Below are 24,800 nucleotides of genomic sequence, written 5' to 3' on the forward strand. Positions count from 1 at the left end.
GTACTTCAACCTGAAAAGGGACTGTGTCCCAGTTTTGACAGCATGCTTTATTATCAATAGCTGATTTTGAAAAGCTGCCATGACCTCTGTAAATTCTAGAAATCAGGATATGAGAAGAAAGCCTCACTGTTCTTTAACCTGTCACAGTGTCATTTTCTGAGTTTTGGCACAGACCAAGCTCATCACTGCAGTTCATCCAGAGCAGTAATTTTGCAGGCAGCCTCTTAGACACAAATGCCATTATTGGTGGATGGTGTCCTGTGCAGCAAGGAGGAGGGCAGCAGAATCAAACCCTGCATTTCTTGGCTCAAACTGTTATCTCATTAAGTCAAAGGCAACGTTCCCAGTGATAATTGCTAGGTCAGAATTAGGCCAAACTCCCACACCTTGTTTCTTCTGGCCTTTATTCCTTCTCCTGCATTCTTTACTGGAATGACTTGAAATCAAGAACTTTATGGCTGAACATATCAAGCTTCCTAGATGACTTGGAAAAATGTAAGTTTTTTTGCAAGTGGCAAAACAGTCCAGCTTGAATCTATATTTTCCTTTTGTATTGAAAACCTGCAAAATTATCCCCTCAAATCAATGTTTTTCCAATTGCATATATTACCAAATGTTTCTGTTTTGGAAAATGATACCTTTTCCATACAAAATGAGGTTCAACAAGGCCAAGTGCTGGGTCCTGCACTTTGGCCACAACAACCCCATGGGGAGCTCCAGGCTGGGCACAGAGTGGCAGAAAGGGAGCTGGGAGTCTGGATTGCCAGGAAGCTGAACATGAGCCAGCAGTGTGCCCAGGTGGCCAAGAAGGCCAATGGCATCCTGGCCTGGATCAGGAACAGCGTGGCCAGCAGGTCCAGGGAAGGGATTCTGCCCCTGTGCTCAGCCCTGGGGAGGCCACAGCTTGAGTCCTGTGTCCAGTTCTGGGCCCCTCAGGAAGTTCAGGAAGGAGATGGAGGTGCTGGAGCAGGTCCAGAGAAGAGCAAGGAGGCTGTGAAGGGATCCAGCACAAGCCCTGTGAGGAGAGGCTGAGGGAGCTGGGGGTGTTCAGGCTGGAGAAGAGGAGGCTTAGAGGAGACCTCATCACTCTCCACAACTCCCTGAAAGGAGGCTGGAGCCAGGGGGGGGTCGGGCTCTTTTCCCAGGCAACTCTCAGCAAGACAAGAGGGCAGGGTCTCAAGTTGTGCCAGGGGAGGTTTAGATTGGAGATTAGAAAGAATTTCTCTATGGAGAGGGTGATCAGGCATTGGAATGGGCTGCCCAGGGAAGTAGTGGATTCTCCGTGTCTGGAGATATTTCCAAAGAGCCTGGATGTGGCACTGAGTGCCATGGGCTGGGAACCACGGGGGGAGTGGATCAAGGGTTGGACTTGATGATCTCTGAGGTCCCTTCCAACCCAGCCAATTCTGTGATTCTGTGAAAAGTAAGTTTGTGGTCTTTTCTAATAGGATGAAAAATGCATTTCCCCCATCAGCTCTAATGTCTCCACTGTGTTTTATCCTGCTCTAGCTTAGCCCTGGGCACTATGCCTTCCCCCAGCATGTTCAGGTTGGTGCAAATGGTCTTTGTGCTGCCTCTAGGTGTAACAGCATTCAGCATGTGCTGCAGCACTGTACATATTTAAGCAGGCTGTTCTTCTACCAGCACATGTTCCAAAGATTTTACCTAATCAGATTTGGAATTGGGAATTACTTGTCTGAATTCACATCAGAAAGCTATTCCTTTCCCTGCTGCTCCAGATTGGATTGTTAGGACTTCACTGTTAAATGGTCAGCAGTGTGTCTGAGTCACCAGTCTTAATTTGGGGCTATAAATATCAGATGATGATATATTACTTGGCAGTTTCAATACTGCAATGGGAAATTGTCTTTAATCTCTTTAATTTGAAAGGAACAGCAAACAGTTTTGAAAGCTGAGAATTTCTGAGGTTCTCTGTTCAGATAATAGCTAAGCCCTGGGTGTGCACAATGTGGAATTTCACCCCCTTCAACAATTGATTTCAAGGTACCTGCCTACCTACTTTCTAGAGATTCAAAGGGTTTTCATTGCCCATGCTGATCTAGTCCTGCTTATCTTTGTGAATTAACTGCTAACTGTGGAGAACCATTCAAAAGTAAATGGGCTAAAACCATTTTGATTTTGAGACTGATTAATAATCCCTTTACAAGTAATTGAATGAAGTTTGAAGGAATAGTTATTACCCCCATATGCTACCTGGATTATTACTTTTTAACATTCATGCTTCATCTGGACTCTGATGAGTCTATGATCTACACAGTGTCAAAAATTATACTACCTAATTATTGAAAAGTAGATATTTGCTCACTAGACTATATAAGTTATTGCTCTCATCTCTTCCAAAATGCTAATTACTTTTCTTTTAAACTGCACCAAAAAACTGGGTCTCACCTCCCTCTAGGAAATGCTGCTACTCAGAGTAGGTTTGCTTGTGCACATCAGATCTAGATGGAGAATGCACATCCTTTCAGAAAGCATTACAATTGGAAATGGCCTTAAATCTTACTTAAATCTTACTAAAACAAAGACTAATCTGCAAACATGACAGGGGTGTTTATTTAGAAGATGAGCAAACTCTAATGTAACAAAAGGTATATCATGAGGTTAAAAAATATTTTTTAAATTACCTTAATTTAAAAATGTAATTTAGTTATATGCAAAGTTCTGCTAGTTCCTTGTGCTATTCTGTTTCAGAAATAATTAAATTTGTCTTGACAAAGCTATTAGCAATAGCTTTAATATATATATATTATAAATATATATACTATATATATTATAAAGCATTCATGGAGAACCAATACAATAGCAGGGTTGAAAGATTCCTTAGGCAGCCTAAAGAATGTTAGAAAATGTCTAAATCTTAAAAGATGGGAAGACAAGGACAGAAAAGATTTTCTGACTGTGATATACAGGAATCTGAACTAGGAACAGACATGTAATTCAGAGAGAAGTTTCTGATACATCTATACATGAGGGTTAATCTCTTGAGGCAAATGGAGGAAACCTGATGAAAACAGCACTAGAAGAGGTGCAGTAAGACCCTACATCCAGCTGACTTTTCCTTCACTGAGAACTATGATGAAGCCCCTTGCTAATCCACAGTTAAGAGACTTCACTTTCTTTGTACAGATTCAGGCTTCAGACTCCAGGATGCCACAAAGAAACAAAGAAGTTTCTAACTTTACTTTTCTGCAAGTTATATCCAGTTCCTGGGTTGGGGCTAGCAAATAGCATTATAGACTCCTTGAAGCTGTACAACACCCTAAAGTGCTTCTGAAAGCTGCCAACTGTCCCGTCCATCCCAGAAAGTGTTAAAACATCATAGAAATGTTACTGAACTGCTTTCAGGGTCAAAGGACTGAAATAAACACACTAAAAATTCAAGAGACACAGTGGGATAAATCAGATGCAAAATCACCTGCTAAAGAATTATGTGCCTAATCTTTGAATCCTTTTCAAGGAAGGTATTTAACTACAAGCTGATGCAAGAACATCAGCTGGTTTAAGTTGTTGTAAGTACCTTGATCTCAAGGCAGCCAGACCTAGCCCTATAAATTCATGATCCTGTTGATATGTCACATACCTGAAGTTCTGTTCTTCTTGTAGGAAATGGAGTCGAGTACAAAGCATTTGTACTGTGCTCTCTGTTACTGAAAAACTGAACTGTGCTTTCTTCCAAGCATTGTTTTGATCCTAAATTTCTCAGCTGCAATATTCTGACAGCAGATCTGTTGACTTCAGGCACAACGCCACCCTGTTCCTGTTACAGAGTATCATTATACCTTCAAGTAGGCAACCAAAGAATAGGAAACCTCCAAATGCATACCTGGTGTACTCGAGGTTTTTTCTCCCTAAAAGCAAAGATAAAACAGCCCCAAGAAATAATGGTTAAAGAGAGGGAGAAAAAACAAACCAAAGCATTTCTTTTCCTCCTCTGAAAGAACAGTGACCAGTTAGGCTTTTCCTCATGAATCATAAAACAAAGGAACGGGGCAGTAGGGAGAACAGAAATTGGGTGGGTTTTTATCAGTGAGTCCCAGTTGTATTTCCACTGACAAAGAACACACTGCCTCGATTTCACTTGTTGTATACAAGAGATGACAGGGTTTCCAAGAGCCTTTAAGGCTGAAACAATTCATAACCTCACCTTGATTAACCTGGAATAATACACCTTTGGAGTAAACAAGGTCCTAAAAGTTTGTTTTTACTATCTCCCTTTCATGGAGAAATGTGGGGTTTTTCCCTCCCCATTGCTTCTTACAGCTAGAGCTGGCAAATGCTTCAAAAGAGAGTGGGCTTGCAGTGGTGCAGGTATTCACTGCCTTTATTTCTACACATTCCTTCTCCATTCCCCAGTGAGCAGGAGGAGAGGCACCAGAGGGGCTGCATGGCACTAATGTCAATGTCACTTTGCTGTGACCAGGTAAGGATTCTCTTGTGTGGCATGAGGACAAGCTCACAGGTGAGCATTTTCCTCTAGATTTGCAGGATTGTTTTGGTAATTTACAGCATAATGGCATTAGCATTTTAAACTGAGCTTCCATTAAGTTATATGTTATCTATTTTGAAGTAATTTGAAGGACCTTTCATTGTTAACTCCTCTTAATTAATTTTGGCTTTATGGCATATTGGGGCCAAACTGCCTTAGCCTTCACATTTATCCTCTCACTATTTGGCATGACTGAGATATTACAGCTCTTAAGTGAATTTCTTGTCAGAAGGATCTAAATCACACAGCTCATCAGAGTTACTTGAGTAGGATTGGTTTTATTCTCCATTTAGCATGGCCTCTAAACTCTGGGTGCCAGCTTGATGCTTGTAAATGGCTTTCACAGAAGTAGGCATTACATGTGTGGGATCAAAGTATCTACCTGCAGACTGCTTTTGGCCTGAAGCAAGATGTTCTTCTTTATGTGTTTACTAAGGCAATTTTTCTAAGAAGCTGTTTCATCTCACAAGTTCAGTGCCACACATGAAGCTGCCTCTTTTCATAGAAACACAGAATTGTATGGGTTGGAAGGGACCTTAAAGACAACCTAGCCTGAATCCCTCTGCCAAGGACAGGCATTCCTTCCACTAGACCAGGCAGCTCAAAGCCCCATTCAATCTGTCCTTGCACACATACAGGGAGGGGGCAGCCCCAAGTTCCCTGGATAACCTGTGACAGTGTCTCCCTGCCTTCACAGTGAAGAATTTCTTCCTAAAACCTACTAGAAATCTACATTCTTTCAGTCTGACACCTTTCCCCCTCATCCCATTACTCCATGCCCCTGTAAAAAGTCCCTCCCCAGCTTTCCTTCAGCCCCTTGAGGTATAGGGAGGTGCTCTAAGATCTCAGAACCTTCTCTTCTCCAGGCTGAACACCACCAATCTCTCAGCCTGGCTTCAGAGGAGAGGTGCTCCAGCCCTCTGATCACCTTTGTGGCACTCCTCTGGACCTACTTCAAGAGCTCCATGTCCTCCCTGTGTTGCTGGCTCCAGAACTGGACCCAGCACTGGAGGTTGGGTCTCCCAAGAGTGGAATAGAGGGGAGGAATCACCTCCCTTGACCTGCTGGCTACTTGTCTTTTGATGGCCCTAGGATATGGTTGACTTTTTTCTTTTTTTCCATTCATGCTCTCTGTGCTCTGTTTGGGAACATTCAGCTTTGTGTCATTTTTTGTTTAAAAAAGGTCGATTTTGTTAAAACATGTGAGAAATGCCCAGTGAGTGGGAATTCACTGGAAAATCAGATCAATAGGCTTTCAGTTTATGGCTGTTTTCAAAACTCAGCTCAGAAATGTATGTACACATGGAGCTGCTCCTGTGGAAAGTAAATAGATAAAATATTGCTGACAAAATGAATAAAAATTGTTCTGCTATAACAAAAGCATTCAATGGACACAGATTTCTGGTCATATTTCAAATAGAAAGCTAGTAAAAGCATGCTATCCTTCAGTGATCTACAATGTAGTCTCTGATGTCTGCTTATACAGAACTAAGCCCCAAACATCTTTATCTTAAGCTCTCCAATGTTTAATGTCCCCTTCTGGAACAGTTTATGGCTTTATAGTCTAAGCAACTAAAATGCTTTTACCTTTTCATAGAATCATAGAATAATAGAATTAGCCGGGTTGGAAGGGACCTCAGAGATCATCTAGTCCAACCCTTGACCCACCGGAGCAGTTGCTAGACCATGGCACTGAGTGCCACATCCAGTCTTTTTTTAAATGTCTCCAGGGACAGAGAATCTACCACCTCACCGGGCAGTCCATTCCATAGCCTAATCACCCTCTCCGTGAAGAAATTCTTTCTAATATCTAACCTAAACCTCCCCTGGCACAACTTAAGACTGTGTCCTCTTGTCTTGTTGAAGGTCGTCTGTGAAAAGAGTCCAGTTCCCACCTCGCTACAGCCTCCTTTCAGGTAGTTGTAGACAGCAATGAGGTCTCCCCTGAGCCTCCTCTTCTCCAGGCTGAACAGCCCCAGCTCTCTCAGCCTCTCCTCATAGGGCCTGTGCTCGAGTCCCTTCACCAGCCTGGTTGCCCTCCTTTGGACCTGTTCCAGGACCTCTACATCCTTCTTAAACTGAGAGGCCCAGAACTGGACACAGTACTCGAGGTGTGGCCTAACCAGCGCTGAGTACAGGGGAAGAATCACCTCCCTGGACCTGCTGGTGACGCTGTTTCTGATACAGGCCAGGATGCCATTGGCCTTCTTGGCCACCTGGGCACACTGCTGGCTCATGTTCAGTTTCTTGTCAATGCAGACTCCCAGGTCCCTTTCTGCCTGGCTGCTCTCCAGCCACTCTGTCCCCAGCCTGTAGCGCTGCATGGGGTTGTTGTGGCCAAAGTGCAGGACCCGGCACTTGGCCTTGTTTTAATTTTGCATAAACAGTGCTAAAATGATCAAAAATGTGCTGTAATTTACATTGCTCTGGTGAAATGGTACATTGCCCCAGTTACCATTTTACCTCTTTGAAGGCACCAAAAGAGGGTTCCAGAATTGTTCAGTGAGTCACAGAGCTCTCAGCTCTAGTTCCTCTGACTACTGTTCTGATGAGCACCAGGGGAAATAAATGCCCACAGGGGATGTGTTTATCTGGCCATGCAGAAAGTCACTGACACAACTTGGCAAAAACTCTCCCCAGTACCTGTGGTGCTGGGAATTCTCTCACTTCAGGTCTAAGAACAAAAACCTGGAGGAACAGGGATCCTTCTGCTTTACACTTCAAGCTGTCATGTAAATGCTCAGGTTGAGGAAGGATTAGGAATGGTTATACTTTTCTTCTCCTCTGCATATCTGTTTAACTTATACTGTGTAATGAAGGTCACTGAAATGACACGTAATAAATACCTTATCCCTGTGTCAGTAGATTATAAAATAGATTTAATCAGAGATAGAGAAGTGGGGATAGTTTTTTTCTTCCTTTCTTCCTTCCCTCCCCCCACAATACCCTCTCTTCCTGTGCCCTTCTCAGAAGCCCCCCCTCAGACATCTTCTGAGGCTGCAGGAAATGTCACTGCCCCTCCAGAAATGCTCAGCTGAGCCCATTGGGCAACAGTGTCACATCACCACGAGTCCAAACTGACCCATCTCAGGAGGAGATCCTACCAAGTTCAATTGGCATTGATCAAAATCTGTACTTTTTAACCTGCTTATGAATTTTTCTCTGGTTTCTTCACTCCCGTGTCTCTTCCCAAACTGTATCTTTACAACAGAAGCCAAATCCAGAAACTCAGAGCTGTGGAACCATTACCTGCTTCACCCCTCTGGCAGGGTTTGCTTATGTTCCTGTTGACAGAGGCTCAGCTTTACCACCCCAAACAACAAGCATAAGGCTTTGAAACCACTGAGTTTTCTTAAAATCCAACCTTATACAAGGGCTTAAATTGTTACTGTGCTGTTTTGTGGATGGAATGAGGCATTTACACTAAGGCAGTAAAGGAATTTATAGGCTCACTAAAAATGGAGCTGGAGATAAAATGTCTTGTGCAACTAAGGGAGCAGCAAAATGGCCATGCAAGGCAGTGGGATGAGATGAGGGGTGATGGAGAGGTTTCTCTGAGCAGGAAGATGGAAGACACTGAAAATGCAGTATTTCTGTGAGCCTGGATCATCTGGGAGGAAAGCAAAGACGTGTGGTGATGAGAAGCTGATGAGCATGGCTGACTGCCAGCAGATATTATGATCTCAGAATATTGATGTTTTGTACTAATAATTACAAAATCAGCAGCTGTAAAATTACATATTTGGATAAATGCAAGTGTAAGTGCATCCTGTAACATGGTGAATGGAAATGAAGTATGATTAAAATGACAGCTCATACAGTCATACTAATGCCTAGAAAGGACAGACAAGCTGGGAGAATGAGAACGTAATAAAGGATAAAGGAATCTTGATATTCAAGAAGAAAAAACTGTTAATGAAAACATTCTTGAGCAGTGAGAAAAATATATTAACTTTCCATAGCTGTTGAGAGCAGATACAGACCAGACAGAATAAAGAAAATTTACTTGTCTGCTCTTATAAAATGTATTCTGGGGCAAAAGAAAATCATTCTTGTACACCTCAAAGAAGAAATCTATACTTCTATATCTAAATAAGGATAATATCTTCTGATACTCTGTCCAGAGCAGGAAGATGCACTGAAGCTGTGGAGTGTCTAAACAGCCAAGAAAAAAAGCCAAGGGTTGGAATCATGCCATCTGAATGTGCTAACAAAGTAAATTTGTTTGTTATGAGTTCCCACTTGGGAACTGAAATGTGACAATAAGCAGTATATTCAATTGGGGGAGATGTCTGAAAGTAGAAAGTACTTATTAAAGGGAGGGAGCTTCATGAGAGAATTAGGAAGAAATAGAGAAGAAAACTGTTACTGGGTTTAGATAAGCATTTGGCAAAAATCACAGTAATAAAGCACACTGGAAAGTGTCACATTCGAAGTCTGGCTGGGATGTCACAGGGTGTTTGTTTATTGACTGCATTGACAGATACAATTTTTAAGTATTGTTTTAAATCTGCTGTGTCTAAGGGTCAGCACTGCTCAGGCACTTCTTGCATTATTCCATGGAAACCCATTGCTCTTGGGACAAAGGAGAAGCCCACCTTTGTGTGGGGTAGGCCAGGCAACAAGTACAATCCACATCTTTATTTCCCATCCATCTAAACTGAATCCAGACCTCATCTGAGGAATGAAGTTTTTGACCACATACACATTATACCCACAGATTATACCCACAGAAAGGTGAACCTGGTGCAAAGACTGCAGTACACACACAGACAACATTTTGGCTTTGTCTGTTGTGTTCAGTGGAGGATGTGCCCAAGGATGGGCTAAAATATCTGTTTCCCTTTACCTGTGCCTTGCCAGCAAGAGGAGAGCTGTAGGCCAGCTAGCTACACTCCCTCTGACCTTGTATGATATTGTTTCAGGCTCCTTTATAAAGAACCATAGAATCACCAAGGTTGGAAACACCTCTAAGATCGTTTGAGTCCAACCCTCCATCCTACAGCCCCTGCCCACTAACCCATCCACTGTGGCACTTCATCTCCTCATCTTTTGAACACCTCCAGGGATGCTGTCCCCAGAGAAACCTGGATTCATTTCTATTTTACACTGACAATGCAAAATACACAGTTTCCTATAGGTCCAGTGAGAGGTGGGAATGAGCAAGGCCAGGAATATTGGTGTCCTTCCCATCCAGAGGTGGCTTCTGCTTGCTCCAGCAGGATGCTGCTTCACAACTCCCACAAAGCCTGGAACTCAGATAGGTGCCTTTAGGCTTTGACTAATTCAGGTCTAAACATTTCCTCTGCCTTTGGTTTAATAGATAATCACCTGATGATTTCCCTGAACAGAGATCAAAGGTTGGTTGTCACTGCTTGGGTACGGCCTTGTCATGCCATACAGCTGTGCAGCACAGCTGGGAAGAGGACATCCCCTTCACTCAACCTCCTTCCCACTTTTCCCTGAACACACAGAAACATTTTTCCTTCTCTCTGAGCCAGGACACAATATGAATCTGTTGCTGCTCTGTCTTTTGATGAACAGCAGGGCCCTAATCCCCTGCCTAGGAAATATTCCTGTGGCCTGATCCTGCAAGGCACTGAGTAATCCCTGCTCTTTCCCACACCACTCCCACCCTTCAAAGCCCAGCACAGGTTTAAGAATCAGCACGTACATCAGTGGGCTCATTTGGTGATAGAAGTTCATGTAAGGCTATACTTACACAGTACTAAGCAAGGTTCAGACTGAGATGCTGCTTTGCACTTCTGCCTAGAAACCTGCAGGACTGAAACAGTGTAAACTGCAGAGCAACTTCCTCCTCTGCCCTCCAGATTTATATGGCTTGCCTTCCTCTCCTTAAATCTCCTCTCACAAAGCTTTCTTCAAAGATGATTAACAGATGTTGTCATTAAAAAGTTGGTACTTGCCAACAAATACCACATGGGTCTTCTTGAGAAACAGGGCTGTTTCCACAATTTTTCCTAACAAGAGATGCTTGTGCTAATTGGTAAGGCCTGTGAGAATATGACATTTTAAAGTATCTTCTACTATACATAATTTCCTAAAAGAATGCTGGTTTCCTGAGAATTTGTTTATCTTGTTCGTATGAAACCATTTGGCTCACCACACATGATACATGATAATTAAACCCATTATGATGAAAGGCTTAAGTGGTGATCTTTTTAAATAAAAATAAATTTGGTGAGGAAATACTTATTTGCAACAGAAGTAAACAAAAACCCAGTACTAAATAATAGATAGCCACATATCTTACTGATAAACAGAAAATTATTAATTAAAAATAATATTAATTAAAAATTATTTGGGAAAAGTGATTCCCAAAGCCTAGAAGGTGACAGACAGAAGGAAAGGATTTTACTACTCATTGCAAGATGATAGGCAGCAACCCCAAGCAAAGCAAACAAACAAAAAGGGTCAGAAAGGTTATGGACAATGGACCTGCCAGGAATATACCAACACAGAATCATTTCTGTGTTTATCTATACACTGAAAGCAAAAATTCAGGAGCCAGGCCCTTGGCTAGCATCTTGGAAAAGCAAACTGAGAATATGGCAATGTATGCTGTCCAAGGGGATCTTTTAATAGTCATGAACAGAAATCTTTTCAAGATGGTAGCCCAGATATTGATGAAATTCCTTTGTTGTTAATGAAAGATTTTTTTTCTGGGAGGTGGAAAGGAATGAGTTTTCAGTAGGCTTACAGGAATGATTTAAAATTACACTGAGTCTTCTGCAATGTGCAAAGCAGGTCTCTCAACACAGAAACTGTATTATTTTCATACAGCTTTCAAATAAATGACAGATGTAGTACATTTTTACTACATTCTAAATTCATCATTTTGGAGGCTGACATTGAAATCCTGTCCTCTCATTTCTCTTTTCCACAGAGGTGTTGTTAAAAGCGTGACTGCTCTGCCAAAACCTATGTTTTTTGAAAGGCTTTTATTCCTTTTTTATCCCTTGTGCTCTGCCATATGACTGCATGCTACAACATGCACTGATGAGATTGGTGGCATTTTGCAGCTCTCATTTCTGTCTCATGCAGACCTGCTCTAGTAAGAAAGAATATTCCCACTGACTTTATCAGAGTTCTGTTTGGGATGTAGTTTTAGCTTTAATACATGTCTCAATTCACTGTGTACCTCAAGCAAGCAAGGAACAGTCAGTGTTGTCATGTTCCACTTCTACAAAGCAATGGTCAGATGGACTCCATGGTTTTTAAGTTTAGGAAATGTAAAAAGTTCACAGGCTGTACAATTAGAAACACCATCTTACAGACATGCAGCAAGAGGAAATTCAACTACCCTGATGTTTGTTTATTTCTTTAACATTCTATTAAAGCAAGGAAACTCTATAATGAGATTGTTCCATTTTATCTCTTAATTGTATCCAGATATGCAAAACAGATTTACTGCTCGTGGCTTGTACACAGTACAATATTTTAAAGCTAATTATGAAACACTATTACTATTGTCACACTTATTCTTACTGTTCTGAATCAAGACCATTTTCTAGAATTAATTGTAATTAACTTTTTAATTGGATATAAACCCTGCTAAATTCTGAAACAGCTAGTTATATAAATATAATTCTTTTAAATCCAGGATAATATCAGCATAAAATATTTAATTAAAGAGATTGCAAAAAAGGGAAAAAAGAGACATTAAATAGCTTTCTGTTATTAAAGCCAGCTGTAAGTGAAGTCTTGAAAGTACTGAAGTTTTTCTTTTTGAACACCTGAAATCTGCCATTGTCCATGCTCACATTGGGTGCATGCACATCCTCCCAAAACAATGTATTAATAATTTAATTGTCATTGAAGTGTTTGAATTGTCAGCACCTGGCTTTTGCTTGTATTATTCCACTTATGAAGGAAAGCTTGTTAAAGTATTTACCCTCACACAAGCCCCCAGGGCCCAAAACACCTACCAGTCTTTTCATTGTTTATGTATATAACACAATAAACAATTTAAAATTATTATTAGGAATTACTATTGTATCTGTAACAGAAGCCTTACTAAAGATTAATCACAGCTTGCTTGCAAATCTTACACGAGTATGGAATACATTTTGCCATGTTCCACTAAATGGTAAAAGGACAAGGCAGAGGCACTTATTTATCTCAGCAGAATGAAGCAGCAATTTAAAAGCTACCTGAGTTCCAGCAATCTTAATGAGAACTGTTTTTCAGTAATATTACACCAGTATTTTATATACTTGCAGATCCAAGCCAAATTAATTAAAGCATAAAGCATTTTGATGTGCTGAAATTAATCTGAACTTCCAGATAGATAAGATAAACCAATAATATCAATTATTTAGAGAGAAACAGGTTCTTACTGGCTTAGGACTTGAATTGCCAGTAGTTTGGTGGAAGTTAGGTTTTGATGCTGAATCTACATTTGATGAGATAATATCCAAGTAATTTCACAAATAAATATTGCAGATAGCTGAGACTATCATGAATTTTAATTTCACCAGCAGCTCATCACCCAACAGCTGATCTGTTTTTTCAAGTATGTATACTTTCAGTATCCAACACTGCTCAGATCATTCTTCAGTATTATTATGAAAAAAATAAATATTTATGTTACCACTTAGCACAGTCTATAAGGACATTTTCTGTTTATTTGAAGAGCCCACATTATCTAAGAAGGTTTTTCTAGTATTTCTGTGATAGAGATTCCATTGCAGATATCATCCACTGCATGACAAGTGCTAAATTATACTGGGTTACTCTAAGTAACTTCTATTTTTATTGCAGCTCTTCACAGATTAAGATTTGAATCCTCTGGATCCAGTAGGATTTTGACAGTAATTTAAGCAGTGCAAGCCTTAGATCTGTCCACCTAATTGTGACATTTCTGAATTCCTAAGCTCTGTATGTGCCAGCAGAAGGTGTATTTACCTGCTGTGTGACTCCTGTCACCAGAGCCTTGGCAGCCATCCTCGTCATCACAATCCCCGCTTGACTCCAGCTCTTCACTTCTTCCACCCCCACTGCCAGCATCTTGGGAACCCCACTTTTCCAGTTTTAATTTTGCCTTCTCAGCATCCAGCTAAAATGGAAGAAGCAAAAAAAAAAACAACAATGGCCCATTATTTACACAGCTCCTACCTCTGGTGACCAAACTGGGTTTATAAAGCAGTAAGGACTTTTCTCATTCACTTAAAAATGACTCCTCAAGCTGGACATTTTCTTCTGACATTGACATATTTTGGAATAACAGACTCTGCTGCCAAACTTTCTCTACCACAGATGACCAGAGATATTTATTATCATCAAAATTTTAATTGAAAACCCAACATCTCCAATATTATCACAGGGAGAGGAGTGGTCCTGCAGCTTTTTCTCTTGCAAACCACACTTTGGAGGTCACTGGTTAATGGCACAATCTCCCAGCTCTCTGAGTACTTATTTGGGTTATTTACAACTGAAGACCACAATATACTTGACAACATTTTGAAGGCTTCAGGATATTTGCTACTCTTCAATATGAGCTTGTTTGGTTGAAAAACTTGGCCCCTGGATATGATTATTAAAGAGGTGTCATTTAAGATACCTGTACCAATTGCAAGCTGTTCATTAAATTTCCCTTGAAATACATTTCATGGACTGAGTATGGAATAAGGAAACTGTTTTGAAAATAAGTCTAAATGTATCCTACTGAGTCACACTTGCTATAGAAACATATTTACTCCCCAAATTAACCTTTTGGATCTTTAGATAACTCTTTCTCCTTCTGTCACCAGAACAGTTGCCTACTATTAGTGCTGTGGGAAGAAATTATTTTTCAGTTCACTGGTAAAAAAAAAAACAAATAAAAAAAAATAAAAGAAAAATACCATTTCATTTCCAGTGTAGCTAATCCCACCTATCCAGGGAACTACAAAACCAGCACTATTTAGGAAGAAATGAAGTAACTGCCATAGACTACAACATCCTAGCATAAGACATTAAAGAAGGTGACACAGCATTTGCAGAGAAAAGCCCCAACAGCTTAGGTTCCCCTGCAGCCCAGGGACAGGGAATTTCCTAGACTCAGAGTTACAAAACCTTTGTTCATGTTAGCTCTGCCTGGTTGATGGTCTGATGAGGTATGATTAGGGCCTCTTATTCTGGTTATGTGGAAATATTTTAGCCAAATGGAAAGACTTTGTAATGCTTCTCAAAGTTCATAGAATCATAGAATTGGCTGGGTTGGAAGGGACCTCAGAGATCAAAGTTAGTCAGATTCTGGATCTATCCAGTCCTCTGCAGCACAAGTATCTTCCTCCCAAAGTCTTGCAGATCCATTTCAGGTTTGGCATCAGCTTTATCCCAGAGGACTGTGATTATCCCTGCTACAGAGCAAAATGCACTTTGAAAGGCAGCTGCTTTGAAGATTCCAACAGATTTCACACTGAAAAGGAGGTGGGCTGGGAGAGGAACTGGAGCACAGGGCTAATGTAACTCTGTGAAGGTTGAAAGGATGCTGATGGATGCAGCAATGCCTCCGTAGTGGGAAGCTTAGTGTGATGCTCTCCTTCTCCAAATACTGTGAGCTGCCATCCTCCACTTGGGGGCTGACAAATGCTTGGATCAGTGCAGCAGAGGTCCTGCTCTATGGAACAAGAGATGCCAAGTTCTAGCTGGCAGAACTCAGGAAATTTTTCACCCTTTCCCTGAAAAGATATGTTTGCTCATTCTGAAGACACAAATAACTTCACCCTGAAGTGGGATGATCAGTAAGTAGGAGTAGAGGGTATGGACTCCAGTGGGGAAGTGCATGCAACACTCTCTAATTGCTGCTGCATGGCTTTTTTATTAAAAAGTTGCTTTATGTTGAGGTTCATTATTGACAGTTATGAAGACTGATGTCATGGCACTACAAAACATTTTGTTAAACAATTGGAAAAATTCACCTATGAGGGAGATAGAGCTGAGTTGTTTTACAGATTTATTCTGTCCTGACCATGTTAGAGGAGACTCATTCAGTCTCAGCAGAATCCCTCAGAGTGAAAAGAGTTGGCTATGTGGTGAAGAGAATGGATGCAAAAATTAAGAAAAGCTTTTGCCTGTCAGACAAAGCAGAAATGTTTACTGCCTTTAATGTACTCCTCCTTTTCCAAATTTGATTTCATTCAGAGCCCATTGCTCAATGCTGACCTCTGCTCAAAACAAGTAAATATCTGAACCACCACATTCTTGGACAAAGGCCAAGAAAGAAGCTCAGCTTTTCAACATGGTGCACTGCACCATTTTACAGGCTTCTGGGTTCTTAGTACCATCTCTACAGAAGGAGATCAGCTGTAGCCCACATCTGCATCTCCTGCAGATGTGAATGAAGGTGTCCTTGGCTCTTAGCTCTCCAGTAGAGAGGGGTGCCAGACTACACAGAACCCTTATATACAAATTCAACATCACCATTTAAATCAACTCTGCTGTGACCTACCAATCCTTTTCACCTTGTATAACATTTCCCAACCCTTTCCAATGGCTCTTCCATCTGTGGCTACCATTCATCTAGAATGACAGACCAAAGCCCAACTTTGCACAGAGATGATAGACCTACTCCAGGAGATTAAATAGTGTAAGCACTTTAGTGAAGAGCTCCACCCACAGCCCTGCTGTGTAGGCAATGTCACCACTGCATATTGACTTGTGCTCTGGAACTCTTCCAAATTTTGAAGGAACACTTGCCCTTTGGCCACTGACACAACTTAGTGAGATGAGTGTTTCAGTGCAACAGCAAAGCCTACACCAGCATTTCTCCATCTGCTTTTTTTCACAGAATCATAGAAACTTGTCTTGAAGGAGTGAGGCTGTGCTGAGATAGCCCAGACAGCATCAGGATGATACCAGGATGATGGAGCTTCAGAAGATTGCAATGAAAGATACTAACCTTCACTTTTTATCAAGCTCTGCTAGGTCCAGAGGACAGGTGTAGACAAGGAATGACTGTACTACTCTGTGGCTAGGGGCTGAGGGGACTCCAAAAGAGAAGCTGAGGATCATGGAAAGGTTCAAAGCACCTTCAGAAACAGTCGTGTTCTGTTAAAAAGCCTGAACAGCTTCCCTAGATGCTGCCACCAATCACCAAAACTTCCACTTCACCATAGATTGCTGTAGAGAGAATCACAAGCCTTTGCCCAGATTTAACACTGCAGCTCAAAGATTGGAGTCAGTCCTGGCATTTCTGTTCTTGCTTAAAACCCCCTGGTAAACAAGGCTCCTTTTGCTGACTTGGGCTCTGTCTGCTGATCATAATGTCATCCAGAAACCTCTGCACAATAGTTCCAGCCTGGGAGTGCAGTGCCGTGATGCTGAGAATTGATGCTGTGGTTAAACAATTGCAATGCATTTCAGGATGGCCACTGGAGCTTCTGCCTTTACCTTCCCCAAAGGAAAAGACGTTTGCTGCCTAAGATTCCAGAAAATAATAGAATCTTAACATTTTAAGAATTAATCCTTCAAGTTTTCACCACATTCAAAAGGCTTTTATAAAAAGTTCAGTAAGATTTGTACAGCTCAACTGAAAACCAATTCAAATCAGGAATTTTCACAGCTGCATGCAATAGCCTTTGGGTCAGGTTTGTAAACCTCTACAGGGTTTTTGAGAAACTAGATGGTCTCTCTGTGGAAAAGCTTGAGTATCTCTATCTGATTCAGCTGGCAAGTAAAAATCACATATTACTGTTCAGCTCTCAGTCAGATACAGATGACTATCCTTATGCATTTTATTTTTTCAAGCAAAGGTGCCAACCTGAAGTGACACTGCAAAAAATTGTGCTGGTTTGGTTTTGCAGAGAAGAAAGAATTTGTATGAGAATGCTCACTTGCTCCCCTAATACTTTGTAATGTAGAAGTCCCATAAAGAGTCCTTCAGAGGCTTCAAAGAGTATGTGACACAGCCCCCAAGATTTCTATAGTGAGTCTAATTCTTCCCCTGACCACAGGTGTGTTCAAATATAAATTTATTCTCAGGGTTTTTCATAAAAGCCTGTTCCAGTTGAATACTTCCATACATTAATTGAATAATATGTGTTTAGCTCCATGAAAACTATTCGATAGAAGTGCCAATTTCAGTTTCACCAATTACTCTATTTTCTGAGGAGTCACACATGCATGTATATCTGAGGGGATGACTCCAAGCTGCAGAATAATAAACTCATTTCATGAGAAAATGGATTTTAAAATTATATTTTGCACCACAGTTTCAGGCTTTTCAGGTGAGTGAACAACAATGAAAATCCAAGAGAATATTTTTTTTTTTAAATAAAGCCATTTAAACATTGTGTGCTTGGAATATTCAGAGACAAATCCCATAGAATAATTGTTTCCTGAGGGAGTTGTTAATTAGTTTTCTATATGATGTATTGCAGTGTGAATGCTTATCCTCTCTGGAAAGATGGCTTTGAGGTGAAATCTGATTTCTGCCCAGTAGTCAAGTGAGCACACATTGTCTTACTTGCTTGTGTTTCCACAGTAATCAAAGAATGGCTGCTTCTACACTGCACTTAGACATTTCAAGCCAAGCATGATTTTTTCTCAAGGAACTTATAAGCAGCTGCCTTTTAAGAAGTGCTTTAGTGACATAAATATGATTTGCAGAGATAATGCATTATGCCAGCTTATACACAACTAATGTACAGACCCTGATCTTTAAGAAGAGTCATAAATGACTCAATACTCTCATTCATTTTTTTCAGAAATAAAATAAAAAATTCTTTCTAAGCCATTATTAGGTCAGAAATGACTACAACTGAAAAAGACAATGTGCCTTTGTATTCAGCCTATTACATACATTTTTTGTTAGGGACTGACATTGCTTTAGGCATAAAGCTGCATTTTACTGGTGTCTTGTGACTGAGCAGATGTTCTGTCATTTCATAAAACAATAGCAACATAACAAATGTAAGAAATAACTGCCATACATATGCTTATTCCAAGTGATTCCTCTCTTTTGAAATAACATTTATGGTTAATTTTCCCCCACATATGCTCTTAACTCCTTTTTGAAAACATATGGCAGTTACTTCTGCTGATTCCTTTCACCTTTATCTAGCATTCATATATTACAGCATAAACAAGAAAATGAACTTATTTGTCTTCAGTTTTGTCAGACATTTTTTTTTGGTGTGCTCTTCCTTCCACGTGAATCCAAAAGGCTCAATGCATTCTGCCTCTTCTAGTTTCTTCAGAAAGTAGTACAACTCCAGAGGGATGAACCAGTCAACCCTTGAGTCCTTTTTTTTTAGCATAAGAAAGCAGACACTTAACCTTCTGGAGCAATTGGAACCCCCAGAAGGTTTCCTTCTGCTGTATTTATTCAGACCTTACAATGACTTTGGCATAACACATCTTGCTTTACAAGTCACCTGTACAATATTAGAATAATGTAACTGAACAGCTATACATAATTTATGCAACTTGGTTCATGACTGCCACAGGTTATAGAATTTTCTTCACGTCTCCTAACGTTTTTCAGCTAAGGAACTGGACCAATACTGGTAGATTCCTCTGCTTTATGTTTCTCTTGGGCCTAAGTACCTTTTGTTTACTCACGATGACATTTGTATCTCTTGTTGATGCCAAAGCTCCTGGCATACCTACATGTATAAGCTGAAAGAGGAAGGCCCTCACGGGGAAACATGCAGAATGCAAGTCTTGGAGTAGGTGTGCTCATGCAGAGGGGGCTGACAGCCTCCTCTCCTCTGCCCCAGGGTTATCTCCACTCCTGCTATACACTGGAAGTTGTTTTTCCATAGCTTTACCACCAAGTTTTTCAGCTTGCCCAGAAGCACTCCCATAGCAGACATGGCCCGTGCCTAGAATGACCACACCAGGGTTATTCTGACACCTAACCACACACTTCTCTTTCTGTGTTTATTCCTGCCATTGCAGCTCCCAGTGAGCAGGCTTTCAAATAAATATCACAAGTTTCTGGCTGAGATTATCTTGAAAAAATGAAGCAGAATATACACCTGAATGTAGAGTCTGAGTACTTGAACACAGATGTTGCAGCAGGTGCCACTCCTTGCCCCACTACTCCCAGGTCCACAAATGTGGAGGCAAAAGTGCTCAACAACAGCATCATCATCCTGGGCAAGAGGCTGTTACCCCAGGGCTGCTCCTCACCTCAGAGACCTGGCAGAACTTCCACCAGACCCAGCAGTAGGAACACAGTGACATAAGGATTCCTTAGGGTCACTGCATGTTCTTCATACTGCCCCTACTCCTACTGGGGTTTGTTCTTCACATTCTGCTTCATTCTAGAATAATTTGGTTAAAAAATATTTGATTACTGACCAACTCTCCTACTTCATTTCCGAGTCTTTGGTACAAGCTGTGCATCTTTTGAGAAGGTTATGACTTGCTTTATGACTTTATCCATCTTTTCCAAGCCAAAGTGATGATGTAATTGGTGGGTTTGTTTTGCTTTATTTTTTCCCATTACATCACTGAATTACTCCTTTCTGAAAGAGCATCTGTATTCTTACAATGGATTTAGCTTCTGATGGTTTCCGTGGAAGTCTCCTGAAGCCATTCCTTTATTTTATATGTGTAACATTTCCCTCCTAGTGTTGTAGCCCTGACTTCTCCATATACACTTCCCAATGCTCTGTCCTTGAGGCTCTATATTTACCTAAGAATCACTCTGTCTTTACCTGTGATTACTTTTTGTCCTCCTGGTTTATGCAGACTGACTCATTATGCTCGTCCTCATATTTTTATTGCCAGATGACACACCAAATCCTTAAGGCTCCATACTTTTATTTATCTTTGAATACTTTTCATTTCCCCTCTGTGTCCTTCCTCTAATCTGGCTGTTTCCCTCTGACTTCCATACAGTCCACTGCAGATCCACAGACCACAGCAGAGAACCTTAAAAGAATTATTTCTGTCTCAATTGATTACAAATGCAATAGAATTATTGCAGCAGGAATCTAACATGGCTTGTAGAGATTCACCTTGTTACACTGCAGGAATAATGCTTCTATTTTTGATATTTATGGTTTCTGGTTTTCAACTGCTTATTAAACATGAGTATATTTCTGTAAGAGTGCTACCACCACCATCAGCTGAGTGTTCATTGAATTAAATGACACAAGCTACACATGTTCTCATTTACAGATTACAGTGTGAAGAAACAAGAATGCACCCACAGAATCTTATTGCTAATAGCAAATGCTTCATAATAACAGTTTGGGTACACTGTCACCCAGAAAGTATTACTTGTGAATGATGTTAAATGAGCACAAACAAAAAAAAATCAACTTATGATAGTTAATGATCTGTTTTAACCAAGCACAGAAGCTGATTAAAGAGATTTAACATGATTTGAATTCAGTAAGTCTGGTGGATCAAAGAAGCAAGCAGACACCTCTTCCTGATGTCATATCTTTAGTGATCTCCTATCTTTAGAGTTGGGCTGGATCTTTTTGCCATTATGGGATGTGCCAAAGAAGATTTTTCTGACCTGATGCCAGTGTTTCTTAAACATATACCTTGGGTTAGTCTCTGGTATGAAATTCACCTTCAGACAATTAGCTTAGTGCAGTCTATTCCAAAATAAAATCTGCTTTTTAAATTGCAGTACAACCCATAGTCTGAAAACAGAGCATATGGCTAAAAAATCTGTCAGTGCTGTACTAAGCCCTTCTGCATATTGTTAAAGGAATAAAAAAGGTAAACAAAGAAGTAAACAAAAACAACTGTAAAAAAACCATAAGGTAAAAATTGTAGTTATTGGTGAAAAGTATGCAGGAGCTGTTTACAAAACACCTTTGACCCTTCAGAATCGTTTGGTTTTGGGATAGTGGCTGTTTGATACAACTGCTTCAGAAGCAAGGGGTTGCTGAGGGTGCCAACAAGGTGCTTGGAATGACAGTGTCACCAGTTCTTGCCATGTGGCCCCTTGCAAGAAAAAGGTGAGCAGCGACATCTCCAGAGACGTGCATGTGGTGCATGCAGATATCAGATGGATGGCAGTGCTGTCACCAGTGGGAGCTGCACTTAGTTTTTATAAGAGTCACAATAATGCTCTAGCTCAGAAGGCAGGATTCTCTGCAAGGGAGAATGGCTGCGAGATGAACACACCGTGGTTCTGCCACACTGAGATCCACAGGCACAATGCCAGACCTGGCAAGTGTCCCCTCCCGTGCTGTCACAAATCCCGTGAGCTTGAAGTGGGATAATTTTTGCTGGGGGTTAATAAAATGACCAGAAAAAAAAAAAACAAAACCCAAACAGGAGAGGCTTCTCTAAAGGACCATGGCTTGCTTTTCTTAGCACAAAGAGAACTGGAAGAATATGATTATTATCAGTGCATCATGCTTAGCTATTATTATGCATTTAGCCTTCCCCTAAAGTGTGGAGAGATCTCTGAAAATAAAGCTAGCATAGAAATAAAATGAGAAAAACCAAGCTCTTTAACTATCAGACTTATGAGTTTCAGGAGCAGCCTTCCAGGAGGAAGATGGGAACAAAAGTTCTCAAGCATTTGCAAGACCTGGCTGAATAAATCTGGGAGTGAAGTTGGATGGGATGTCAATGTGGCCTCTTTCAGACTTCCATCCTGTGTCTCTACACTCTGCTAGTTTCTAATAATAGAAAATTGATTTTTAAAATAAAAATCACAAACCAGAACCACTCCCATTAGCCATTAGGAGTGTTATTTCCTTGCTTGTCTGATTTCTAGATGGGAAAATTGTGTTATACTAAATTATGTGCTTCCTCTTTTCTAGGCTAAGAACGAAGCATCTTAGCTGTGCATGAAGTTAAAACGTGGCTAAAAAAAAAGTAATAATTATTGCTGGGGCTTTACACAGTGTACAAATGCCCTGATTAACTAGGAGCTCTGACTCATCAGGTTTTGGACTTCTAATAGTTGCCAAAAACCTTCTGTCTGATCAGCCTTGGCAAGTGTGAAATGAGAGGTGCCTGCAATCAAGAGGCTTGTCGCACTCCATCAGCCCTTGAATAGTACCCTTCTGATAAGCTGCATGTTTTTATGGGTTAAATGAGTAAACAGTGGCCAATCTAAATTGTCTGAGGAACAGAGCCAGCCTTTCTCCTTGCTTTGTACTCAGACAGCAATTACCTTCTTTATTTGCTGAAGGAAATGTTCATGACATGCTCCAGTGCATGTTAATTCTGTTTCATGTACTTGGATAATTATCTGTTTTCAAGCTCTGTGTTGGTGAAGATCATTTTCATAGTATGAAGACTTTGACATTTCATTCAAAAGACTTGGGAACAATCAAAGCCTCTCATTACTTGGTAGTGCTCAGCAGACCCAGGCTTTGCATTTGATGTTTCATGTTAATACATGACAAGCAGTGGTCTGTTTAGTCTCCTCCACGCTAAATCCCAGCAACTGAGCACACTAAAAGAAAATATGGAACAAAATATGGGGAATATCATAAGAAGATGGATAACAAAGTTTGTCATCCATTTAACATGTGCTGCTGTTGGAAGCTAAATCACAAATTACTTATTACATAAGCTAACTAGCTCTAATAGCACTGCAACCCCAAACCCACATTTAAAACCAATCCCAGTGACTCAGTGCAACCAGACTGCCCTGACATCTTGAATATCACATTTCTACATGTGTTGTATTATTTAGAAGATGCCACACATGTACAAAAAAAGAAAGGATTGGAGCCTACACTGCTATGAATCAGCAAACTGAATTCCATGGAGCTGCTCCAATGTATTCCACATGAAGGGCCAGCCCAGATTGCTGTAGTTTGGTGTTAGGTACTGAAACAGAGAAATGCATTTCATATTGCATTAATCTGACAGAGGAAAAGACTCTCCAGATGCACTTGCATGGTGACATTTGAGGACATATGACTGAGTGGTTTTTCTCAGTCACTTCTATTTAAAAAGGGTAGGAAAGAGAACAGATATTTCTGCAAGCAGCAGCAGCCACTGCAGCCTGCATTCTAAGGTCTTTCTTTTCATTGGGGGCTTCCCATGGAGGCTGTCTGATGTCTCACAAAGACTTGAGTTCCCTGTTTTTACCACTGAGTCTCCCTCTGTTAAATGGGGTTAGAAACACTGAAGTGTTAACAAGATGTGGAAGGAGTGGCAAGGCTGACAGGCAGGGACACAGCAGAACAAATTATATAAGCTGTGCCTGTTCGTGAAACCAGGTTAAAATGCAATGTAAAGGCAAACAACTGGCCCTGGCAGTGATGTTTCAGGAGAGCAGGAAGTGTTGCTTTGCCTGACTGCTGCTCTGCTTTTCCCTACACAGGTTTCAATTCTCTTCTGGCTTGGAACAGGCACAGGAAGTGCAAAAAGGTCACAGCATCAGTCTTTGTGGACTGTTATCTGCTCCTGTTGCCTTCTCAAAAGCTACAAGATAATCTGATCACAAAGATCAAAAGCTGTCTCATGGTGCACATGGGAAACTGATAACCACATTTTCCTCTGCTGTATATACCTATAATTCAAGGTTTGGAGCTGGCCCACATTTACCAGAGATGTAAAGTGGCTTTGAAAGTCTTTCTTTGTATCTCCTTCACACTATATAAAGGCACTGCTATTTCCAGAAAAAGGACTGAAATATTCAGAACAGGGCTCTAGATTTGTGCTACCAACACTTCACTGCAGAATTCATTTAAGCAGTTTCAGCACATACATACACCACATGTTTGTTCAGTTGTTTTAGCTTGTATTTTACATTTATTATTTCAACATGGTTTCTGTACAAATGACAAAGTTCCCACCTAATCAATTAGAACAATTTTCACTGAAGTATTTTCTAAGATTTATGAAGTTCCTCCGTTTCATTTTTCACCTCACCAAAAATTTCATTTTGTATTTAATTAAAATAGTCACCTTCTTTTCTCCAATCATGGGTCTAAATTAGATTCTATTCTTGCACAGTTCACAAGATATTACCTAAATTTCAAGCAGTGCTCAAGAAGAGCAAAGAAAAGAGATCAACTATACTAAAAACAAGAGAGAGATCTGGACCTGAGCTACTTTCTGTTATTGTAATCAGACCTAGTTTGGAATAGGTGAAATCTAAGCAAAATTACCTGAGAACTACCACTGGAAGGCAGTCAATGTAAAACAAAACATCCTGATGATAATTCTGTTTTGCTCCCCATTTCCCTTGTGTTTAATCCTTTTTGCCAGCTCCTCTTCACCACTAAGTTATGACCCACCTCTTTTTTTGCCTTGTCTTAGAACAGGATCCTTTTCCTGCCTAAATATGGCCACATTGCAAGATGAACCTCTCTTAGGGTACAGTGCTCCAAGGTCCAACCAG

General features: G+C 40.6%; 1 protein-coding gene across 3 annotated transcripts in view; it reads right to left on the reverse strand.

The window, feature by feature from the left end:
* The window catches only part of LOC103531226 (glypican-5), a 383,665-nt gene that overhangs the window by 72,687 nt on the left and 286,178 nt on the right, over positions 1-24,800 (reverse strand). For all 3 annotated transcript variants that reach the window (XM_030456592.1, XM_030456593.1, XM_030456594.1), the window contains exon 8: positions 13,436-13,586. In XM_030456592.1, the coding sequence (XP_030312452.1) occupies positions 13,436-13,586 (151 nt within the window). The remainder of the gene's footprint in view (positions 1-13,435; positions 13,587-24,800) is intronic.

The sequence above is a fragment of the Calypte anna genome, chromosome 9, assembly GCF_003957555.1.
Source record: "Calypte anna isolate BGI_N300 chromosome 9, bCalAnn1_v1.p, whole genome shotgun sequence".
Lineage (NCBI taxonomy): Eukaryota > Metazoa > Chordata > Aves > Apodiformes > Trochilidae > Calypte > Calypte anna.